Consider the following 20651-nt stretch of genomic DNA (forward strand, 5'->3'; position numbering starts at 1 on the left):
ACCCTCGACCCCCTCCCCTCACCCACGCCCTACCATCCCCCACCCCAAAAAAATTTAAGTTTGTTTTTAAAAAATATTTTCAATTTCAAAAATTATTTTCTATTCTAGTAAAAATAAAAGGTATTTCTCAAAAATATTTTTCATTCATAAATCAAACACAAAATCTTTTTCGAAAAATATTTTCTACTCACCAACCAAATATGAGAAAATAAATTAAAAATCAACTTGTTTTCCAGAAAAACATTTTCTAAGAAAACATTTTTCATGGAAAACATTTTCCTCCATACCAAACACACTCTAAATTTAAGAAAAGTCGGGCTACAAGAGAAGTTCATGCCGCTACCATAGTAGTAGTATAGCATATATAGGAGCCAAAATAAAAGTAGGCAATTACACGACGGCCAAAGTGGATAGATTTTGCAATTGCACTAGTAAATATCACTACAGTAAAAAAGACATTTAACGATTATAAATATACACATTAACAAAAATGTCGGCCTTTATCAACATTAATTAATTGACACTTGATCCAATAGTGTCGGCAAAATGAGTCCATAATTTGGTAATCCGTCCAATCCGCTCATATTTTAATGGGTTGGGTGAGTGACTTTTTACATGGGTAAAATATGGGTTGGTATCCATATTCAACCCATAAAAATATGGGTAAAATATGGATTAGCCAAATGGGTTAAACTTCTAACTTTTATTCACTCAAAATTCATAATTATCACTAAAAAAAATTGTAACTTCTCTTCCTTTTTATGTTCATTATTTTTCTCAATAATTGAAAAGGTGAAGTCTTTGGCCCTCCAAAAATATATATTTTAAATGTACATTTCTTTTGTTAATTATAATTACATTTTTTATTTATTTAATTTTATATTGGATAATAAATAATAGTGTAAAATAAGCAAAGCATGTATTAGTATTGACATTGCTTTAAGTGCATTAAGCATGTTTTATTTCTAAAATGCAACTATTCATTTACTTTGAAATTAAAAATATTCTCCCCTTGTTATTACATAATTTATTTTATATTGAAAAGTTAGTATTTTTTTTTACTTTTATGATACGATAAAATTAAATGAAGCATTTTCAACATTTTTCATCTAAAAAAAGACTAAAATATTTTCTCCACGTTGAATTTTTAAGTAGAGTACTATTTACTCATGAAAATATAGGTAAATATGAGTAAACTAGTATTTTTACCCAACCCATTTGTTATCCAATCCATTTTTACCCATATCGAATATGGGCAGGTTGAATTATTACCCATTTTATATTGACCCATTTTCAACACGCCCATTTGCCACCTCTAGGATCCAATATCGCTTTTAGGCTTTAAAGACAATTAGAAAGACGGTTAATAGTAGATATCACATAAGGTAACAAATAAAGATGTCATCACGAATCAACTTATTTTAAGTGCCAAATAAAATAGAACACCAAACGACTAAATTATTGTAACATTGTTTCAATGACATTTAAGTAAAGGGAAATCTAGTGTTACAACTTCACTAGTTAAATCGTGCTACCAAGATTATGGACACTAAGATTGTTAAACAAAATGAAAGCACCTGGCAACCCTAATCACAATCATTAAAAAAGCTACGACCTCAGACTTGTGTTTTCATTTCAAGAAGAATACACACCACCACTACACAAACTCTAAAAGCATGAAACTGCTCTAAAAGTGTACCAATAAATGGAATACTTGTCAACATGCCTAGAAAACTACCCTCAGACATGCATGCAACCGATGTGCACTGTCATTTCGGCCTTTCACTATGTGGTGATGAAACTCCAAATCTTCTTCCCTATTGAGACTTCACCAGGGTGCAGAACCTCTTCCTCCTCGTTGCCCTCGTCTACTTCATCGTTCTCATCAGCATCCTCATCTCGTTCTCCATCTTCTTGCACAATGGTGTCACCTTCATGTTCCTCGTCGTAGACATTGTAAGCTGAGGGTCCTTGTGGTGTTCCATTCATTTCTTCACTTAAACCAGTATCATCTACCAATTCATTAGCTATATCAGCAGTGCATCCCTGATCATCTGTTGCTTCCATCAACTGCCAGAGAAGCAATAACAAACTTTAGAGATCATTTGATTTAGAGACAAGTAATGTTGCAATTGCAATACAAAGATTACTAATGAAAAGACCAAAAATTATATGGATCATTTCTTGTTGGATGTGTTTGGGTATGATAAAACTACAAATTAATGTTCAATGTATAGTTTAAAATGTGTGAGACCTTTTAAATAAAATAAAAGTCTGTGTTTCACTAGCCGTTTTAGTGTTTTTAATTCATATATTACTAATACTTGCATTCTTGTTCCACATTCTATACCGCATACAATAATACATATATATTTGCATAATTTATGAGGGTATTATTTATGAGGAAAAACAAAAATAGCAAGCAAATGTCATATAAAATAATGCTTTAACTTTATGTGGAGATTATATCTCCTCACCACACCATCCAAACGACCCCTTAATGAAACAGTTGTCTGTCACCAGAAAAATGTATTTGAATGTTTCATTTGAGTAAAAGATCCAGTTATTAATATCAAAGTATATCAAAATAGGGAGTATACTTACAGGGCTATTGGCTACAGCGGGAAGAGCAGCATCACAGTTTCTGAGTTCTCCATCACTGACGGCTGCAGGAGTTTCTGGCACGGCTTTGGAGTCCCCATTTTCTTCCTGAGATTTTGAGACCAGCTCTGGCAAGGATCCATTAGCTGTTGCTACAGCAGCACTGATGGCAAGCATGTAAAGTTAAAACACCATTAGCTTTCAAAACAACACCTGTTCCTAGCTCATAGAATGTGAGAAACATGGGGAAGGAGCACCCAAGTAAAGAGAAGCAACTAGAAAGTTGGTCATCTCCTTCCAATGTTGGTCATGAGACCTAAAATCTTATATCAGAAACAATCGAACACCAGAACACTCAATTGACTCTCAAGCATGAGGATGCTAGTGATAAATCTGGTTCCTATAGTCCCTTTGGGTAGATTGAATTAGACAACTTTGTAACGAGAAGGAAACTAGGAATACCACTCTGACATTCAGGTAATTAAAGGACTAACCACTGCAAGTAACTTCACTAAATTTAATCAAACCAAGCCTATAGAAATAAATAGGTCATGAAAGGAGTGCATTCAAATTGAACCACCTCTTCCTTTCCGTAAAACAAACATACTTAGAGCTATAGTAAACTGAACCAAGCTGTCTGCTGGCTGGAGTACAAGATTAGCTTTTTTTATTATTATTATATATATATATATACACACACATACATATATATATATTTGTATTCCTCAGCATATGATGCTGGCAACTTCCAAAAGAGAGACAATTATAGAAAAGAAAATAGCTTACAAAGAACCTAATAAATCTACAATTTGATCTAAAATCCTCTATATATTGCTGGTTACACCAACAAAACAAAGACACAATACCAAAAAACCTAGAACTTGTACTGAAGAGGAAAATATTCAGGCAAAGAGAATTCTCAGGGATTGATGGTGTGACACTAACTTAATCCCAATGTTCATCACATGAAGATTGTCAATCTTGAAGGACAAGGTTGAGGATGGAATTGTGATATGAGTAATTTCGAATTCCACAACTCCTTTAGGAAAAGTTCATCCGAGCTTGAACATTCAACTACCATTCATAATCCTTAAGAACTCATCATTTCATTTCTAAATGTCCACAAGTGACCTTATCCAAGAGACTTGAGGATGTCAGAAGTCACTGATGTACCATTTTACCCACAGCCATGAAGTTAACTTTGCTAGATACATTGAGGGACAAGCTTAAACCTTTCAATTCTCCCCATTTATACTCTACTTTTACCTATTGGACACGGCAACGAAGGAGGGAGGGCTGGAGAAGGTGAGCTTCATTTTTTTCCTCCAGCAAAAAGCCTTCTAAATGTTTGCATAAAAATTAATTTTTGCACAACACATTATTTTTTGGAGGGATCTCATTCATGATTTTGTTCATTTTATCTATGCACTACAATGAAATTCAGAAACTAAAAAGCATAAAAGGGATGTACCTTCTGGGACGGCGGAGATTGTATCTTTTTTCACCAGGAGCCTGCACAGACGGGGCAGCCTTTTGTCTCCTCTTCCTCCTGCTGGTGGCTGTCACACTATCTGACTGTCCATCACTATGACTTCCATCAAACTCACTTGCTGTTCCATGGATGCGAGTACGCTTTCTGGTCTTACTTCGCGCTTCACCAAAGAGACTAGATTCTTCTTTCTGGCTCTCATTCACATTAATTGAGGTATCCAAACCTCCATTGACGTGCATATTCTCAGACTCCTTGAGACTTTCACCAAGGATAATTTTTGAACTTGTAGCTTTTGAATTAGGGTGACCTGTCTTACTGTTTTTACCACGCCCTTTCCTGACGGGTCTGTGCTGGCTATTTATGTTCGAATGCTGAGAGTCTTCAGGAACATCTTGGCCAACTTCCACCTCTCTAACACTGTTATCTGTTTGAAGTTTTTGGTCATCAAATGTGCCGTTGATAGAGACAGCCAGATCTACTTGATCTTTTTTCGACATAGTATCAGGTAATTCACCTACAAATTTCTCTTCCAGAGAAGATCCGCCAATGAAATCTTGAGATGCAGGATGCTCAATTTTATTACCTGGTGAAAACTTCAGAAGCTTTGTTGTACATTTGCGAAGCCAGGACATGGTTCCAGCAGAAGCCATAGATCCTGAATTAAGAGCACCAGGGGACAACTCATTGTTAGCCCTTCCAGGTGTGTCCTGGAAACCATCAGTTAAATATTCCTGTGCAACATTTCGCAGGGAAGGGGCCTCAAAATCCACCACATCATTTAGACTTTGAAGTTCAGAAAGCTCAAATATACGAATCCCCTCTCCACATGAGCTGCAATTCTCCTGCTTCTTGACAAAAGCAAGAAACCTCTCCCTTTCTTTTGCAAAAGCTTCCCTTTGATCCTTCAACTTCCTGCTTAAGCCATCGAGCACATCAATGTCCTTTTTCATCTCTGACTGTTGTTCCGCCAGATGCATCTTGTTTGATGAAATTGCCTGTTTTTCTTTCTCCAGCTCAACTCTTTCTGACTTCATCACTTCCATTTCCTTATGGGCTACTTCCCTTAAATAGTTAGCATTGCTGAGTTTCCTCTGCCTCTCTTCCTCAAAGCGTTTCTTCTGCTCATGCAGCGCAAATTCCATTTCCTCCCGCTTCCGCTGCATTTCACTCTCAAGATCTCGTTTTTGTTTTTCGAAATCATGAAGCATTCGGATCTTCTCACTTTGAGTTTTCTCAGATAATACTGATCTCTCATGATCCATTGTAGCTGCAAATGTCTCTTGTGCTGCTTTAAGGGCTTCCAACTCTCTCTGAACATAATTTTCTGTTTCCAGTTTCTCCTTCTTCAACCTTTCCTCTTCAGTGTGCTGCAGTTTCTCAAATTTCTTTTTTGAATCATTAACTTCCTGCAACTCCTTCTTGATCGCAGATCTTTTCTCATCCAGCTCTTCCCATTCTCTCTCAAATCTCTCTTTTTCCTGCTTTAAATCTTCAGCTTCCTTCAAAAGAGTGTCTCGTAAATCTCTGCACTTGTCGATCTCCTGCTTCAGTTCTGATTGAAGGCGAGCATGTTCCATTTTCTCATCTTCAGTTATTTTTAGCTGCTCAATTCCCTCGTTAATCTTGAGCTGTTGTTTTTCAAGTTCAGCTCTTCTGTTCTCAAGTTCAACCCTTAAAGCCAGTAAATGATCCTTCTCAGTAAATATCTGCTTCTTTTCAGTTTCCAATTCTTTCTCATCAATTTTCAGAGACTTCTCTCTTTCCTTTAATGCTTTCAGCTTCAATTCAAGATCCTTTTCCTTCTCTTTCATTTTGTCACTTTTCTTTTCAAGTGCCTGTTCGCGTTTTTTGAGTTTTTCTTCAACGTGACTAACTTCCGCCTCCTTCTTCTCCAGTTCAATCACCTTGTTTTTCAGTTCCTCATCTAGTGATGCATGCCTCTGCCTCATCTCTAATTCAAACTCCTCCTCCTTAGATTTCAGGATAGCTCTATGTTCATCCATTAGCTTTTGAATTTCCTCCTATTCATTATTTATCACAAACACAGTAAAAATATGATAGTTAAATACTTAAAACTTTTATTTTCCAAGTTTCCATCTTCCTCAGAAACGAAAGACTTTAAAGGGAAAAATTACTGAAGAGAAATTGAATAAAAAAGGAAGGGACTGTCCGCATAAATATCAATCAAGAATTCAGAATAACAAATCAGTAATAAAATGCAGGTACTTACTCTTTCTTTTGCATTTAGCTTTTCCTGTAGTTCATCTAATTCTTCCTTTTTTATCTCCAGGCTCTTTCTCACATCCTCAAGTTCCTGTATAAAATGGAAGATTCATAAACATAAAGATAGATCAATATACACATTAGCTACTCCATTGGAGAATTCAAAGGACACTTGCCTTCTCCGTAGAAGCAAGGTTGGCTAGTCGGTTGCTCACGTCAACTTCTTTCTTCCTCAAAACGGAGTTAGCTGTGTCAATCTTCCTCTGCTCATCTTCCAGGTCACTCTGCTTTTGCCTCAGAATGCTGTCATTCTCATTTGCTCGCTGCTCTCTTTGGTTAAGCAATGTTTGGGCATCAGCCAGCCTCTCCTCTCCTTCCTTTAGTTTTCTTTCCCATTCTCGCAACTCTTCTCTGTGTTTAGATACAGCACTCTCATGAGCTTCACGCCTGACATAACAGGGGGAAAAACTGTTACTGTGAAACCTAAAAAGAACAAGTAGCGTAGAGAAATGAGAAAAATAATAACGTTCAAAGGAACATACTCGGTATTGAAAGAGGACCGTTCTCTTCTAAGTGCATTTTCTTGAGCCTCAATATCACGTAGTTTCCTCTCAATATCTGAACTTTTTCTACTCACCTCAGCGGTCTTGGCATCAGCTGCACGCAATTTCAGTTCTACATGTAATGAATTCTCTTCAACACTAGTAGCCAATGCCTTTGCCTCGTCTAATTTTGAATCAGCTACATACTTGGTCTCTGCATACTGAGAGCGCATCTCACGCAATTCCTTCTCTAACTGCACCAGCCAACAATTTGAAATTTACCAGACACATCACTAGCGGGGATCCAGGATGTTCAATATTCATTTAGGAGAATCGAGCAAGTTCACCACATAATAAACATGGAGAGATCAACAAAATTACCTCGCAAGTGCCTTCTATAATTCGGATTTTGTTCAGAGTTTTAGAAGTTCTGGGCCCTCTTTGATCATTAAATAACTAAAAATAAATTGTATCACCCCAGAAGCCAAGGTAAATGTTTATATGACAGGTTTGTGATACATGGAAATATTTCAGATAAACATATGTAGCTCTAGCACAAATGCTGAATTTGTCTGCCCATTAGTTACATAGTTTACCATACTTTTTTTTATGACACATAGTTTACCATACTGTATGGTTACAAATGACACGTATCATTATTACTAATTCTTGGCAACATAAACTGGTGATGTTCTAAAGCACAAAAGATGGAATGTATAGGAGAGCAGCATACTGCATGGTCAAAATTGACACATATCATTCATTACTCATTGTTTTTATTTGTTTTGTCTGATTGTTATAATCATGTTAGCTTGCTCATCACACGTTTTTCGAAAGAACAGTCTTATCCTAAAACACATGGTTGGCTATAATAAAGTAGAAGAAATGTACCTCACGCACACATTGGTTCTCAACACCCAATGCCTTCCTCAAATTCTCCTCTCGTTTCTCCACTTCAGATAGAGCAATTAAGTGGGCAGTATGTTCTCTTCTGTAGGCCTCATTTGCTTCACTTAAGGCTTGCTTAATTTCTTCAAGCTTAGCAGACCACTCCTTTTTCTCAATCAAGAGAAGGCCCATATTGTATTGATAGTCAACAAGCTACAGAAAAAACACAGCAGTCATACAAAAAGATACTTGTTTAATTAGTTGAAACTAATACACCAATGACACAACATATATATACTGAGAAACATTAACATATACTTCAAAGAAAGAAGCAGTAACGTCTTGCACTATATACCTTTATATTTGGTCATGACAAGGCAACCCCCTCCCCTTCTATCGGTGGGTGGACTAGGGAAATTAAGTTAGGTTGAAACATATCTTGTAAATACAACTTCCAGGAATTTTCTATATGCAAAAGCATGGATAATACCAGATATAGAAAGAAATTCTCAAGGCTATTTAATAGATTGATGAACTCATAGACAACATGGAATGTAACTGTTAATTAGACTGAGATGTCAAAACAGTACAATCAGTATAAGAGGTAACTGAAATGTCAAAACAGTACAATCAGTCAATCAGTAAAAGAGAAATGAAGATTATATTACACCAAAACTTGGATTTCATAACATCAGCTCCACTTGCAAGATACGAATTCAAAATTGTCATCAAATTTAGCAAGATTCTTGAATATTAAAATTTAAAAAGAAACATTTTTTATATCGAAGAAAATTCCTTGTGTGAGCTTCTAGCCAACTCGAGTTGGCACACACGTTCAAAACTCTGGGGAATATGGGCCCTTAAATACCAGGTTTTGTTCACAGTAGAGTTCCAACCCATGGCATAGGGCCAATATCATGTCTTTTTTGTCCTAACCAACGAACCAAAGACCCGAAACATAAAAAGGAAAAAGAATTGCCTCTGAAAAGGCAAAGTTCAGTTCCAACTTGCTCTGTCAACCAAAAACAGTATTAGAATAAATCATTCTATTTTAATTGGACTTAACTTGGGAGCATGGAAAAATAGTATGACATTCAAGAGTTCAACAAAATTTAGCAAGCTGTTTTGGTAATTCAGGAACTAGTAGAAAATTTTCTGAACTCAGGAAGAATTCGTGATTCAGAGACCAAAGCTTTCTCCTGGTGGCAACAGTTAGTTTCTGAACTCGGAAATTCACGGTAGAGAAACCAATATGTTGTCCTTATGGCAATATAGATTGTCGTTTCATCATACAAATTTGGCATCTTTCTGGAAGTCAACTCTCTCTCCCGTCCACAGCAAACATGAGTTAGAAAATGTGCTTGTGTTAGGATTATCGTCCCACATACTTTAGATGGACAAATGCTCTCAGATAGCTAAATGAATAAACTCTGAGCTTCAATTAAAATGTTTGTGGCTCAACATGTCAAAAGTTCTATGTCCAACATCTTTCTGGAAGTCAACTCTCTCTCCCGTCCACAGGAAACATGAGTTAGAAAATGTGCTTGTGTTAGGATTGTCGTCCCACATACTTTAGATGGACAAATGTTCTCAGATAGCTTAATGAATAAACTCTGAGCTTCAATTAAAATGTTTGTGGCTCAACATGTCAAAAGTTCTATGTCCAACCAAGTGTGGGTCTAGCAATCTATTTCATTACTAATCTTAGTTTGGTACCAAGTAACATTATGATCGCTGTTTGACAATGTATACGTATAAGTTACCCAATATCTCAACCCCAAGGAAACCATTGTAGCACCAAGAGAAGAGAACCTTGGAAATCAGTATGAAAATAAGTACTCTTTGACCGCCTCTTCAACCAGTACTCTTTGACTGCCTCTTCAACCGTTTCCTCGGTGGTTTTGACTGGCACCGAGTTTAAAAAAGAAAGATAATACTTTTTAAAATAAGCTGAATATACATAACATACCAAAAGTACCCTTACATCTTTTCGTCTTTAAAATGGCATGTCATTGCAATATGAGAACGTCATTAAGGCTAAAATGAGAATGTTACAGACAAATTGTTTTCAAATATAAAGCTAGATCTTTTTTTAACAGACCAAAAAGAACAGAGTGTCAAGAGTAGTATTATGCTAATAATAATGGTGTTGGCAGTGTTTTCAAAGGCTCATTTAAGGCACGCTTAAGCCCTGAAATTCAGAAAAGCTCAGGGAGAGATCTTCACCTGGCTTAAGCTGCACTTCCGTGTAGGCAAGGCACTAAAGCATGCCCCTCATTGCCCATGAGTTCTATCTTGAATCAAGCGGTACTAAACAATAGATAAAATCAGTACAGAGATATATTAATTGTCAAAGAGAACACTATGAATGAATTTGTTACTATTGCTTGCATTACAAATATATTTTCATTTCTATTTTCTTCATAGTGCTTATACATAAACCCCACACTGAACTGGTCTCAGGTTCAATTCCCAGCAAGGACAAAAACACTAGGTGATTCTTACTATCTGTCTTAGCTTTGATGGACAGAGTTACCTTGGATCTTTTGCTGGTGGGAGGTGGCAGATATCCCGTGGAATTAGTCGAGGTGCGCGACAACTAGCCCAGACACCACGGTCATCAAAAGTTATAAAATAAACCCCACACTGAACTGTGTGTTGCAGTTAAAGCCCGAATAGACTTAGAATGCTTTTTAAAGATTTTCGCCTTTGACACTAGGCGTTGCGCAACCCACATGTGCACACCTCGATCTCGATTAATCCATCAGGTAACTTCTACCTACCACCAACACAGATAATAAGTAACTCTGTTGATCGACCAACACTTCACAGATATGAATGGTCCATCCCAACTTCATTGACAATTAGGTCACACACCTGGACATATGATTGTCATCTAAAAACTAACCCTTACTAGGTGAGGGAAAATCTTTGAATTTAATGCATAATTAGAGTCATCCCATGTAATGAAAGGACAGTGAATGGACACTGCATAATAACTTCTAGCTTTACTAATCATTATAAAACACATCCTATAGTGTCCGGATCAAAAATCAAAGGATTTCTGAGTTCAGAATAGGAAAACTAGTTCCTCGTTTCCCATGAATTAAAGGGGCTTTCCCTTTAATTAAACAACCACAGTGCTACCCTGCCTGAGGACCTCACAACTACTGAGGGTTTTAACAGGTAATTTGAACTTGGGATTCTCCTTTTCAATGTATTATTTGAAAAGAAATACTGCTACTTAAGAAGCATATAAATACAAACAGAATAAGCACAGCCTACTTTCCAACCAAGCATATAAATACAAACAAAACCCAATTTTTTACAAGATCCATGTACAAAATACAAAATAAGCTCTTCATAACTTCATAAAACCAAGCAACTTACAACTGTTTCTTCCAACAAAGTTTTAAACCAAGAAAACTAAAAAGTACCCAATTTTTTACAAGATCCATGTACAAAATACAAAATAAGCTCTTCATAACTTCATAAAACCAAGCAAATTACAACTGTTTCTTCCTACACCTATTTCTTCCAACAAAGTTTAAAACCAAGAAAACTAAAAGGTACCAAATAGCAAAACAGTCATATTGAATAAAAGAAAAAAAAAAACACAAGTGGGGTTAGTAAAGTTAACCTCATTTTCAAGCTTCGACACCTTATCAAGTAGCACTACTTTGTCCACAGTATCATAATCTTGAATTGATGACAAACCCTTTTGTCCAGAACCCATAAAAACAACATCTTTTCCCTTAGAAACTGTCTTATTAGCCAGATCGGTTCTGGGTGTCAAAGTCCAGCCGGAGAAAACCTTTCTCGGCGGTGTAGACATTGCCAAAAAAACCCAATAATGACCTTTCCTAGAATCTCAAAAATTACAAATCAAAGATTTCAACTTTCGATTAAAAAAAAAAAAAACTTTAGTGGGTTTCACGATAGCCAGAAAAAAAAAGTATAATATTGAAAAAAATCGGAATTTTTGAAAACCCTTCACCGGAGTTCTTGAACCACCCACCCTACCTACGCTCTTTATCGCAAGCCCACTTTGTTTAATTTTGATTTATTTACTGTTTGAAGTCCAGCAGCCATTCTTTTTATGTGAAGTTACAATTTTGTCCTCCTTGTTTCTATAATTATATCCGTTAGGTTAGGGTGTTTTCGGAATTTGGTGAGCCGCCTTTGGATGTAAAGTGACTTTTGTTTTAGCTATTGTCGAAAATGCCCTTGTAAAGGTAGTTACAGGGAGGGTAGAAGGTGTAAATAAGGAAGGATCTAAGGGTATTTATGGGGATAGGGGAATATGCTGCTTTGTAATGCCACGGTGTTAACAGGTTGGTTCTAGGAAGCTTTGGGAAGAGATGGAATGGGGGTTTTTCTAAGCCATGTATTTTTGCCTGTCTACATACACTTTACATTATCCATTTCTAACTAAAAATAAAATAATAATAATAATAAATGTGTTTTGTATCAACCCATAAAATTAGATACAAGAAAAAAATTACTTTTTTTTTCGATTAGTTTGATCTATTTTGGCTTGGCATGAATTTTTTTTTAAAAAAATTGAATATTATGATATTAAATACAAATATGTCAAATATATTAAAATATCTTTTAATCTCGTGGTCTAAAGCATGTCATATGAAAAATTAAAATTATAGAGTTATTAGAAGAAAAATAGGTCAAACAAACTGAAACAGAAGAAGTATTAAATATAATAATTGACGTTAAAAATATACGTTAGCTCTATGTAAATGATAAAGAATTTTATATGGGAAGGTTGAAAAGGTATATTAAAAAATCTAACCTCTTTCTTTAATATTTTTAATTTCTTTATTTATTTATTTTGTTTGTTATAATTTAAGATTTATAAAGTGAAAAAATTTATTTTAAAATTTTAAATGTTAAGATGTTTAATAATTCAAATAAGAAAAGATTTAACAAGCCGAATTTTAGAAATTTGTATCTATTACAAATAAGTAAAAATTTAGTAGCTACAACTTTAATATTATCAAAGTCCCAAAATTTATTTATTTTTAAATAAAGAAGAGATTTACAAATGTGTGTTAGTGGGTTAGTCCAAAATGCTCAACCATTAACTCAATCAACTAAGCTAACCAAATAAAATTGATTAACAGAAAGTGAAAAACATGAATGAATTAGGAAAGTGAAGAGACAAGGGGTTCTAGAATAGTCAACTCCGGCGAGCTTGGTTTCGTCTTGAAAGTGTGTTCTTCGCTATAGTCTCACAAAGGAGATGGATTAGAAGAAGAGGTATGCGACTTAGCAAAGATTGGATCACAATTGAAACACCTGAAATCGCCGCAACAACTTCATTCTTCGATAAGCCAAGCTGGGAACTATATAAAGCACGTTATCTTCTCTCCTGACCCATAAGAATTCGATTTGCATTTGTTGTTGTTTCGTTGTTGATTGGTAGAATAGTTGTTGCAACAAAGTACCACAACTCGATGTGATATTAAAATCAAACCCAACTCTAAATTCTTTTACGGAAAGCTAATTGATAAAAGCATTGTACCTTTCCCTATTAATTAGTCTTGATAGGATGAGCTCCAAAGAAATACCACACATCAAAAATAATTTTTAAGGTCTAGCACAAATACCAAAATCAGATACACTTTCGTAGTTGTTTCAAAAATGTAAGGTCACTCATCAAATTGACCAAACTTCCTTAAACCAAATGACATAGGTTATCACATATTGCACCTAAATCCAGTAGAAAAAACATCACTCAATGTTTATGTCTTAGTCTATAACCTTTGTACACCTTAAACTTTCACCATGTGGCACGATAGATGGACTATATAAATTCATTTTCAACATTACATTAGAGTTGAAGAAATATTTTCTAGATTTCTTAATAGTGCAATCAAAATGATATAAGTCACTAACCCTAACTTATCTGTTGTGAAGTTGAGTGAGCCTAAAATTAGGCATACTCCACTTATCCATGTTAATGATTTGCTTTGCAACATTAGGAAACTCCTGAAAGTTATCTACTATATAAGTACCTGCAAAATTAACAACTAAGTTAGCAAAAAAATCTGTCAGGGTATTGCCTTCCCTCAGAGTGTGGTTCAATCGAATAGGAACATCTTTTTTCATCCTGTTGATTGCTTCAACCTCCTTAACCACACTCCATGGTACCTCTCAATTTCCATCAATAAATTTTTTTATAGATAGAGAATCTGTCTCTACTATTAGGGGCATTAAATTCCTTTTGATGCAAAATTGAATCCCCTCTCTTATAGCAATTGCTTCAGCAACAATATTGGTTGTAACTGATAATTTTCTCCCTTTAACCCCTACAATGTCACCTTCATTGTTTCTCACACTAAATTAGTTGAGCTAGGTCCAGGGTTGCACTTGGATGCACTATCAATATTTCATTTGTACCATCCAGGAGGAGGATGTACCCATCTCACAATCTTGTAATCGTAACTGGGATGACATCCTTTCAAAACTTCAACAATATGAGGCCAGGTCTTAGATAAATTATGAAAAAAAAGATATTTGGTAATAATAAACTTTTGATTAGTATCACTTGTATCCATAATAATTTTTTCAAAAGCATATAATTAACCACCATGAAGAATGATATTTCTGCATTTCCATAAGAACCAAACAAATATTTTAGGATAATATCAAATGATAGTTATATATATTATAGATTCTTTGAATGAAGGGCAAAAAGTTCAAACAATATTCTGTTATTGTTAACTATTGTCATATCTTAATACATCTTCTAAAGCATTAAATTATTAATATTTTAGCAAATAATTAATTTATTTTATTCATTAAGTAAATGTTATGGCGCAAAAAAAAAAGGATTGAGCTTCAATAGTCTCAAACCTCTCCTATATACTTCTTTCCCTATACATTACCTATTTCTAGGTAGGGTAGAAATTCAATCTATGTAATTGTGCTCTCGATTTGCTACACATATTGACGTTAAATTAAATGTTAGCTCTAGGTTAAAAAGCTATATTTTTTTTAAAAAAATCAACAGCTTTCTTTAATATTTTCAATTCTCTTATTTATTTATTTATTTATTCATTTTGCCATAATTTAAGTAAGATTTAGATAAAGTAATATTGATTTTGAAGTTTTAAATATTATGATGTTTATAATTCAAATAAGGAAAGATTTAGAAATCTTTACCAAAGATTAATAATAACCTTAACTAATATCAAAGTCCTAAATATTAGGATAAAAAATAAATCAATTATTTGAGGAAAATAGTAAATGACAGTTTTGTATATTGTAGAGTTTTTAAATTAAGGATTAAAGTTCAAGCAACATTTCTAAGGGTATTCGTGCTTTTAAAGTAATATAGATATAAATATTTCATTTTTACTTGTTTATTTTTAAAAATCAAAAGATAATTTGTAGTTTAATTTCTAATTTGCCATTATTATTAATTATTGTCATTTCTTAAAATGTTTCTTAAAGTATTAATTTTATTATATTTAAAAGGTGATATGGTAAAATTATTATTCAATTTATTTAAAAATATGTCAAGTCAATAAGTACTAAATAAATAAAAATGAATGAAAAGAGTAATAATTATATTTGTCACTTATGGACTTTATACATCTTTTATTACTAATAAACAATTCCTAAACATAAATTTCATTTGGTATTTATGTAATTGTAGAAAAATCTTACATTATTTATCTCATTGTTAAGGGAGTAAAATTCTTTAATTAGTTCAAAATATTGTTTGTTACCTCTAAAAAGATTGATAAATAGGTTTGTTATAAGAAGGTACATAGTTAATTTTAGTTGGATCTAAAATTTTAAAATTGGGACTGTTAAAAAGTCTAATTCACGGCTATTAAAAGATGTAGTGCAGTGGATTGAGTTATTTCTTCCTTAATTAAAGGTTTTGGGTTTGAGATCTATTTATGAAAAAATCATTCGTATGGAGTGAGTCCCACCGAATGGAGCCCTATGAAGCACAAATCATGAATAATTGAATACTAATGTAGATATCAGACATCGAATGAGAAATTTAAAAAAAAAAAAGAAGAGAGATTCTAATCCAAAGAAGAGTTAATTTTTGTTATGAAGTGAGTTCAAGTTGTTTTTTTTTTAGAGATGTAATTTTTCTTCACTAAAATTAATGTCATTATAATTATAAATATGTACACAAGGTGGATAAGAAATGCAGAATCTTTAATATGTGAAGTTGCACCCATGGAAATGAAATTTGTTTTCCTAATTAATTCAAGTCAGGTAGGTTATGAAAAAAATTATATTAAGCATATTTTTAATGTACCAAAAAGAAATTGTAGAACCTTTAGTTATGTGCGAAAATTTATATTTTATTTTTTCAAGAAAAAGGAGAAAGAAACGCACTATTCCTAAAAATTAAATACAAAAATCATACATTGTTATAAAATAAAAGTAGAATACTAAATCAAATCGAAAACGTAGAAAGAGGAAAAGGAAAACAGAAAGTATTNCCGGAACGGACCGGAACCGGTACCGGTACCTCCCGGTTCCGTTGCCACCCATAGTTTCCATTATTATTTTCAAAACTTTTTTATAGGCATTAAGGAGTATTAATATTACTTAGAGAAGATAACTTTCTACAGTAAAGGTGGATCCATGGACATCTACCTATTTACGACACTCTTCCTTGAATGTTCATGTACAAAGAATGAAAGAAAATATACATAGTTATTGTAATACACTTGTTTGCCGCCTCATTATAAGTTACTTGAAGAAAGTTACTTGTAAGCTGATTGTAGGAACCTACTTGCAAAGCTACTTGTAAGTTACTTATAAGAACCTGCTTGCGGAGCTGCTTGTAAGTTGCTTATAGGAATCTGTTTGTAATCTGCTTATAAGTATATGCTTTCATAGGAACCTGATTGTTAAGTTGCCTTCTTGATTTTAAACTTATCCAGAAAATTGTATAATGAGAAAAAACTCTTGATTAAGGAAAAAAGAGTGCAACGCTTATTTACTCCCCTAATTAAAACATCGCTAAATTCTTGTAAAGACTGTCTGACAATCTTATACTTAGCCTTTCAAATGATGATATTGATTGTGTCTTTGTGACCAAATCACATTCATGAAGTTGTTGCATCGTTGAGCCTATCATAATATATTATTTCTTGTCTATTTAATATGTTGAGTTCAGCCAAAGATAATCACTTAATTTGTGACCTTGCGGTGTAGACAAATTGCTCATTCAACTTGTTTGTAGCAATAGTCAAGTGATAGAGATTTTCATGATAATAAAATTGAATGTCTTGTAGAATAATATGATATGACAGTGTTTTCACATGAAAACAAATAGCTTTCTTGAGATTATACTTCATATAAATAAAATGATTTCCTGCAGTTTCATAACTAATAAACCTTGACATGATTGGTTAGATAAATAAATTTATAAATCAATATTTCATTCTCTTCGATATCTCTATCGATAGGAGTAATGTTATATTTACAGGTACATTAATAAAATTATTATACCATGGATAATATCACAGGATACATAAGTGTACCAATTTCACTATGACATGGTACTTTCTAACCATTTTAATGAAATCAAAATTGATCTTTATGTTAAACAATCGCATAACATTTTCGATAAAGAAGTATAAATAGTGATACGATAAAGAATTCAATAAAATAAAAGACAATTTTTTGAAAATTAATGTCAAATGGGGGAATTTGGGTAATCGAATTACGACAACTAAGAACGGGGGTAAATAAATAGAGAGGGTTTCTTGGAAGTGTGATAATTTGAATGCCAATTTTGCAAAATGGATGGTTATTATATATTAAAAGTCGTTGAATCTTAGTGGGTAGGCTAGACTTTGGGTGCAATATTCATTTCTCAATAAACTATTACGAATCAAGCGAGTTCTTTCGATCCTCGACAAGCACAACACAAATTAACAGTCCAATACCTTAATCAATCTATTTTTTCAAGCGAGATTTGTAAGATTGCATTCAAACCCACTTTCTCAAGCTAAATCCGTAACAACACAATCACTACAATCATCAATTAATAATTTAACTCTAACACTTCTTTCTCAAGCAAACTTAGAATACTAAACTAGAATTGCATTTGCAACTACAATTCCTCACTTAAAACACATACTATTAATTAATTAAACCCACTTCAAAGTAACAATAAAATCTATAAATAACAACACCCATTAGCTAATTAATGTATTCAACTATATAATCACACCCCCAAGAATGGGAATTTTAGCCAAACATAATAAAGAACAAGAAATTGTTACCAACGAAGTTTTCCATCATGTTGGGCAACAATCCACAAGTCTCCAAATGCTTAAAATTCAGCTAAAAATCAAACAAACCATAAATCTCTACTCAAAAGTGTAAAAACAATGCTTTAGAATGTTCAAGATAAAAAAAACCCAGAACTGGACAATGTGGGAACTCTTTTTCTTCTTTTTAAAATTGCATTTATACGTTTCTAGAATTATAGCATCCGAGTCACTCAGTGAAGTAAGTCGGGCTCGCCGACACGATCGGCGATGCTCCGAGTGCTCGCTTTCTCGCCTTTTGACTTGTATTTTCACCAATTTCTCTGTAACTTTTGGCGAGATAGGTCAGGCTCGCCAACCTAGTCGGCGACGCATTTCAAATGCCAAAAATAGAAATGAAAAAGAATATTTACCATTCAATTCAAATTTGAAAATCAAAGAATATTAACAATATTTACAATCACTATTTAATAATATTAGTATTAGAATTTTGATAAATCGAAATTCTACTCCCCTTCTCATCTTCTTGACATGGCTTTGCACCACCTCTGTCTGTAACATTTGGTGAGCTAAATTGGCATCGCCGAACACTTTGGTGAATCACCGAAATACTTATCCGATCGCTAAGTTGGTTTTGTCCATGGGCTGGCCTGTTGGAACTTTAGGCGAGCTAAAAGTCAACTGGGCGACTCGCCGAGGGGCTTTGGCGAGTACCAATTTTGCTTTCCTTCAACTTTTTCAGCTTTTTCGCTCCTTTTTGCCTCGTAGTGTCCTTGCCTTGCTCTTTTGCCTTCATTGTTGCATATTAACATTTTAACATCAGTTATGAGCATATAATGGGCATTTAGGACACTAAATATTTGAAATATTGAGCCCTAAATGAGTCAAATTTCCCGACTCATCAACATCCCAAAAATTTCTAAGTTAAGACTCGAGTCATTCTTCATGGTGAATAAGATTTGTACCAAGTGATTCTAAACTTTCTTAGAGCATAAAGTTGAGTTGAAAACTTTCTTTCCGACTGAGTTTCACTAAGATATTTCACTTGGGTCAACTTCAAATGACCATATATTTTAGAACATAAAGAATTAGGTGGCCTATGAGCTATCAAATCGAAGTTCTTTGAGTCCTCTTTCCAACGCCGCCAAATTTCCTAAATTTAAAGCTCCGAGTAAAAATTTATACCTGTTTGAGTGAAGTCACTCTAGTTAAGGCATTTCATTCGTTTGAGAAAAGGGTATTTTGATCTTTTCCTTTTCCCCACTTGTCTTAACACGTTTTTCCTGATCTAATTAAGGGTTTAGTTAGATTATAAATCACCTATTCACGTTCAAAACACTTAGGATTTTTAGAGCGGGATTTCAAGAGGAGAAAAGCAAGGTTTTCAAGCGTTCATCAAGTTTTCGTGGATTTCATCGAGAACATCATTGTTTCCAGGTATGTAAGGCTTCCCATAGTGATGGACTTGTTCGTCCCCACTCCAATCATGTAGTTCTTCCACTAATTCATTCGTGAAATCGTTTATGTGAAGATTCTTGAGTTTTAGCCTCATTTTTTATCAATGAAGGTTTCGAGTTCTTAAGGTGAGGGTCTTGCGAATGAGTGGTGTTTATTGATATAATTTGAGTGAGATTTCATTGAAAATTTGTTGGGTTCATGAATCAAAGAGAGTTTGGAAGAAATCAATCTATTCTAGATGAGTTAGGACCCGAAATTGAACAAGAAAATTTGTTGGATTTCTGGGTCCGGGCTGGGGGAATACATCCCCATAGTGCTATAAGGGTTGGCGCCCTGCGCCAGCAGTGCACCCCAAAGTACTCCTAGTACTTTGGGGCTAGCGCGACACGCCACTAATGCTCCAGAGCCGCCTGCCCTTTTTCTTCTCCATTCTTCGTCCTGTATGTGTTCCTTTGAATCGTATCTTCGTTCTTTCCTTGATATTAAATCTTAAAGTATTCATTAATCCTTGAGAGATCCTACATATCCTAATCATATCTCTTAAGTTACACTTCGAATTGAAGTAAAGTTAAGAGGAAAGTTCAAGAGGTCCTTTTAAGTCATTTTGAGAAGTCTTTGAAATTAACTATAGACTTGATATAAGTCTTGAGTAAATGATTATGAGAATGAGAAGATTTGTATTCATGAGTCTTTATTGCTACTAAGATCCTTGAGTTGAGTAGTTCATGTCCATAATTCCACATGAACCTTACGAATTTAGTATTCTTAAGTTCTTGAGTCCTTGAGTTCTGAGGATTGAATTTCTACATTGTTATTGAGATCCTTGAGTTGATTCATGTATATATTTTCAACATGAACCCTACTTTGAGTTATAAGTCTTGAGAGTCTTTGGAATTCAATCACTTTTGTTTAAACTGAGTTTTTGAGAAAGTAAAGAGATGTTTGAAAAAGAGTATAACGGAATTAAGTAGTCCCAAACGTATCTTTAGGTTATATTGAGAAGGGAACTATAATTCATGATTAGTATGACAGTCGAGTATGTGATCAATGTGTAAGTAGTATGACATTTAGATATGCCATCAATGTTTATGCAGTATGACTTCCCGAGTCATCAATGATCAGGTCACAATAAACAATGATTTAAAACTATTTTTGAGAAAGTAAAGCAGAGTT

General features: G+C 34.0%; 1 protein-coding gene across 1 annotated transcript; it reads right to left on the bottom strand.

Moving 5' to 3' along the window:
* Nucleotides 1–1438: 1438 nt before the first annotated feature.
* On the bottom strand, nucleotides 1439–11773 carry LOC125860048 (nuclear matrix constituent protein 1-like). The gene is made up of 8 exons (XM_049539944.1): nucleotides 11387–11773; nucleotides 7750–7959; nucleotides 6859–7112; nucleotides 6493–6763; nucleotides 6324–6407; nucleotides 4073–6114; nucleotides 2605–2764; nucleotides 1439–2070 (listed from the first exon to the last, which is right to left on the bottom strand). Exons 1-8 carry the CDS (start codon nucleotides 11579–11581, stop codon nucleotides 1786–1788), a joined length of 3501 nt encoding a protein of 1166 aa, XP_049395901.1. The 5' UTR covers nucleotides 11582–11773; the 3' UTR covers nucleotides 1439–1785.
* Nucleotides 11774–20651: the final 8878 nt, after the last annotated feature.

Source organism: Solanum stenotomum, chromosome 3 (assembly GCF_019186545.1).
Source record: "Solanum stenotomum isolate F172 chromosome 3, ASM1918654v1, whole genome shotgun sequence".
Taxonomy (NCBI): Eukaryota; Viridiplantae; Streptophyta; class Magnoliopsida; order Solanales; family Solanaceae; genus Solanum; species Solanum stenotomum.

Bases quoted from the DNA above. Each gene is read 5' to 3' on its own strand.
- LOC125860048 (XM_049539944.1), bottom strand. From the start codon at position 11,581: ATGTCTACACCGCCGAGAAAGGTTTTCTCCGGCTGGACTTTGACACCC. The intron at 6,408-6,492 runs GCAAGTGTCCTT...CATTTTATACAG, and splicing joins ACCTTGCTTCTACGGAGAAG to GAACTTGAGGATGTGAGAAA. The intron at 2,071-2,604 runs GTAAGTATACTC...CTTCTCTGGCAG, and splicing joins CCGCTGTAGCCAATAGCCCT to TTGATGGAAGCAACAGATGA.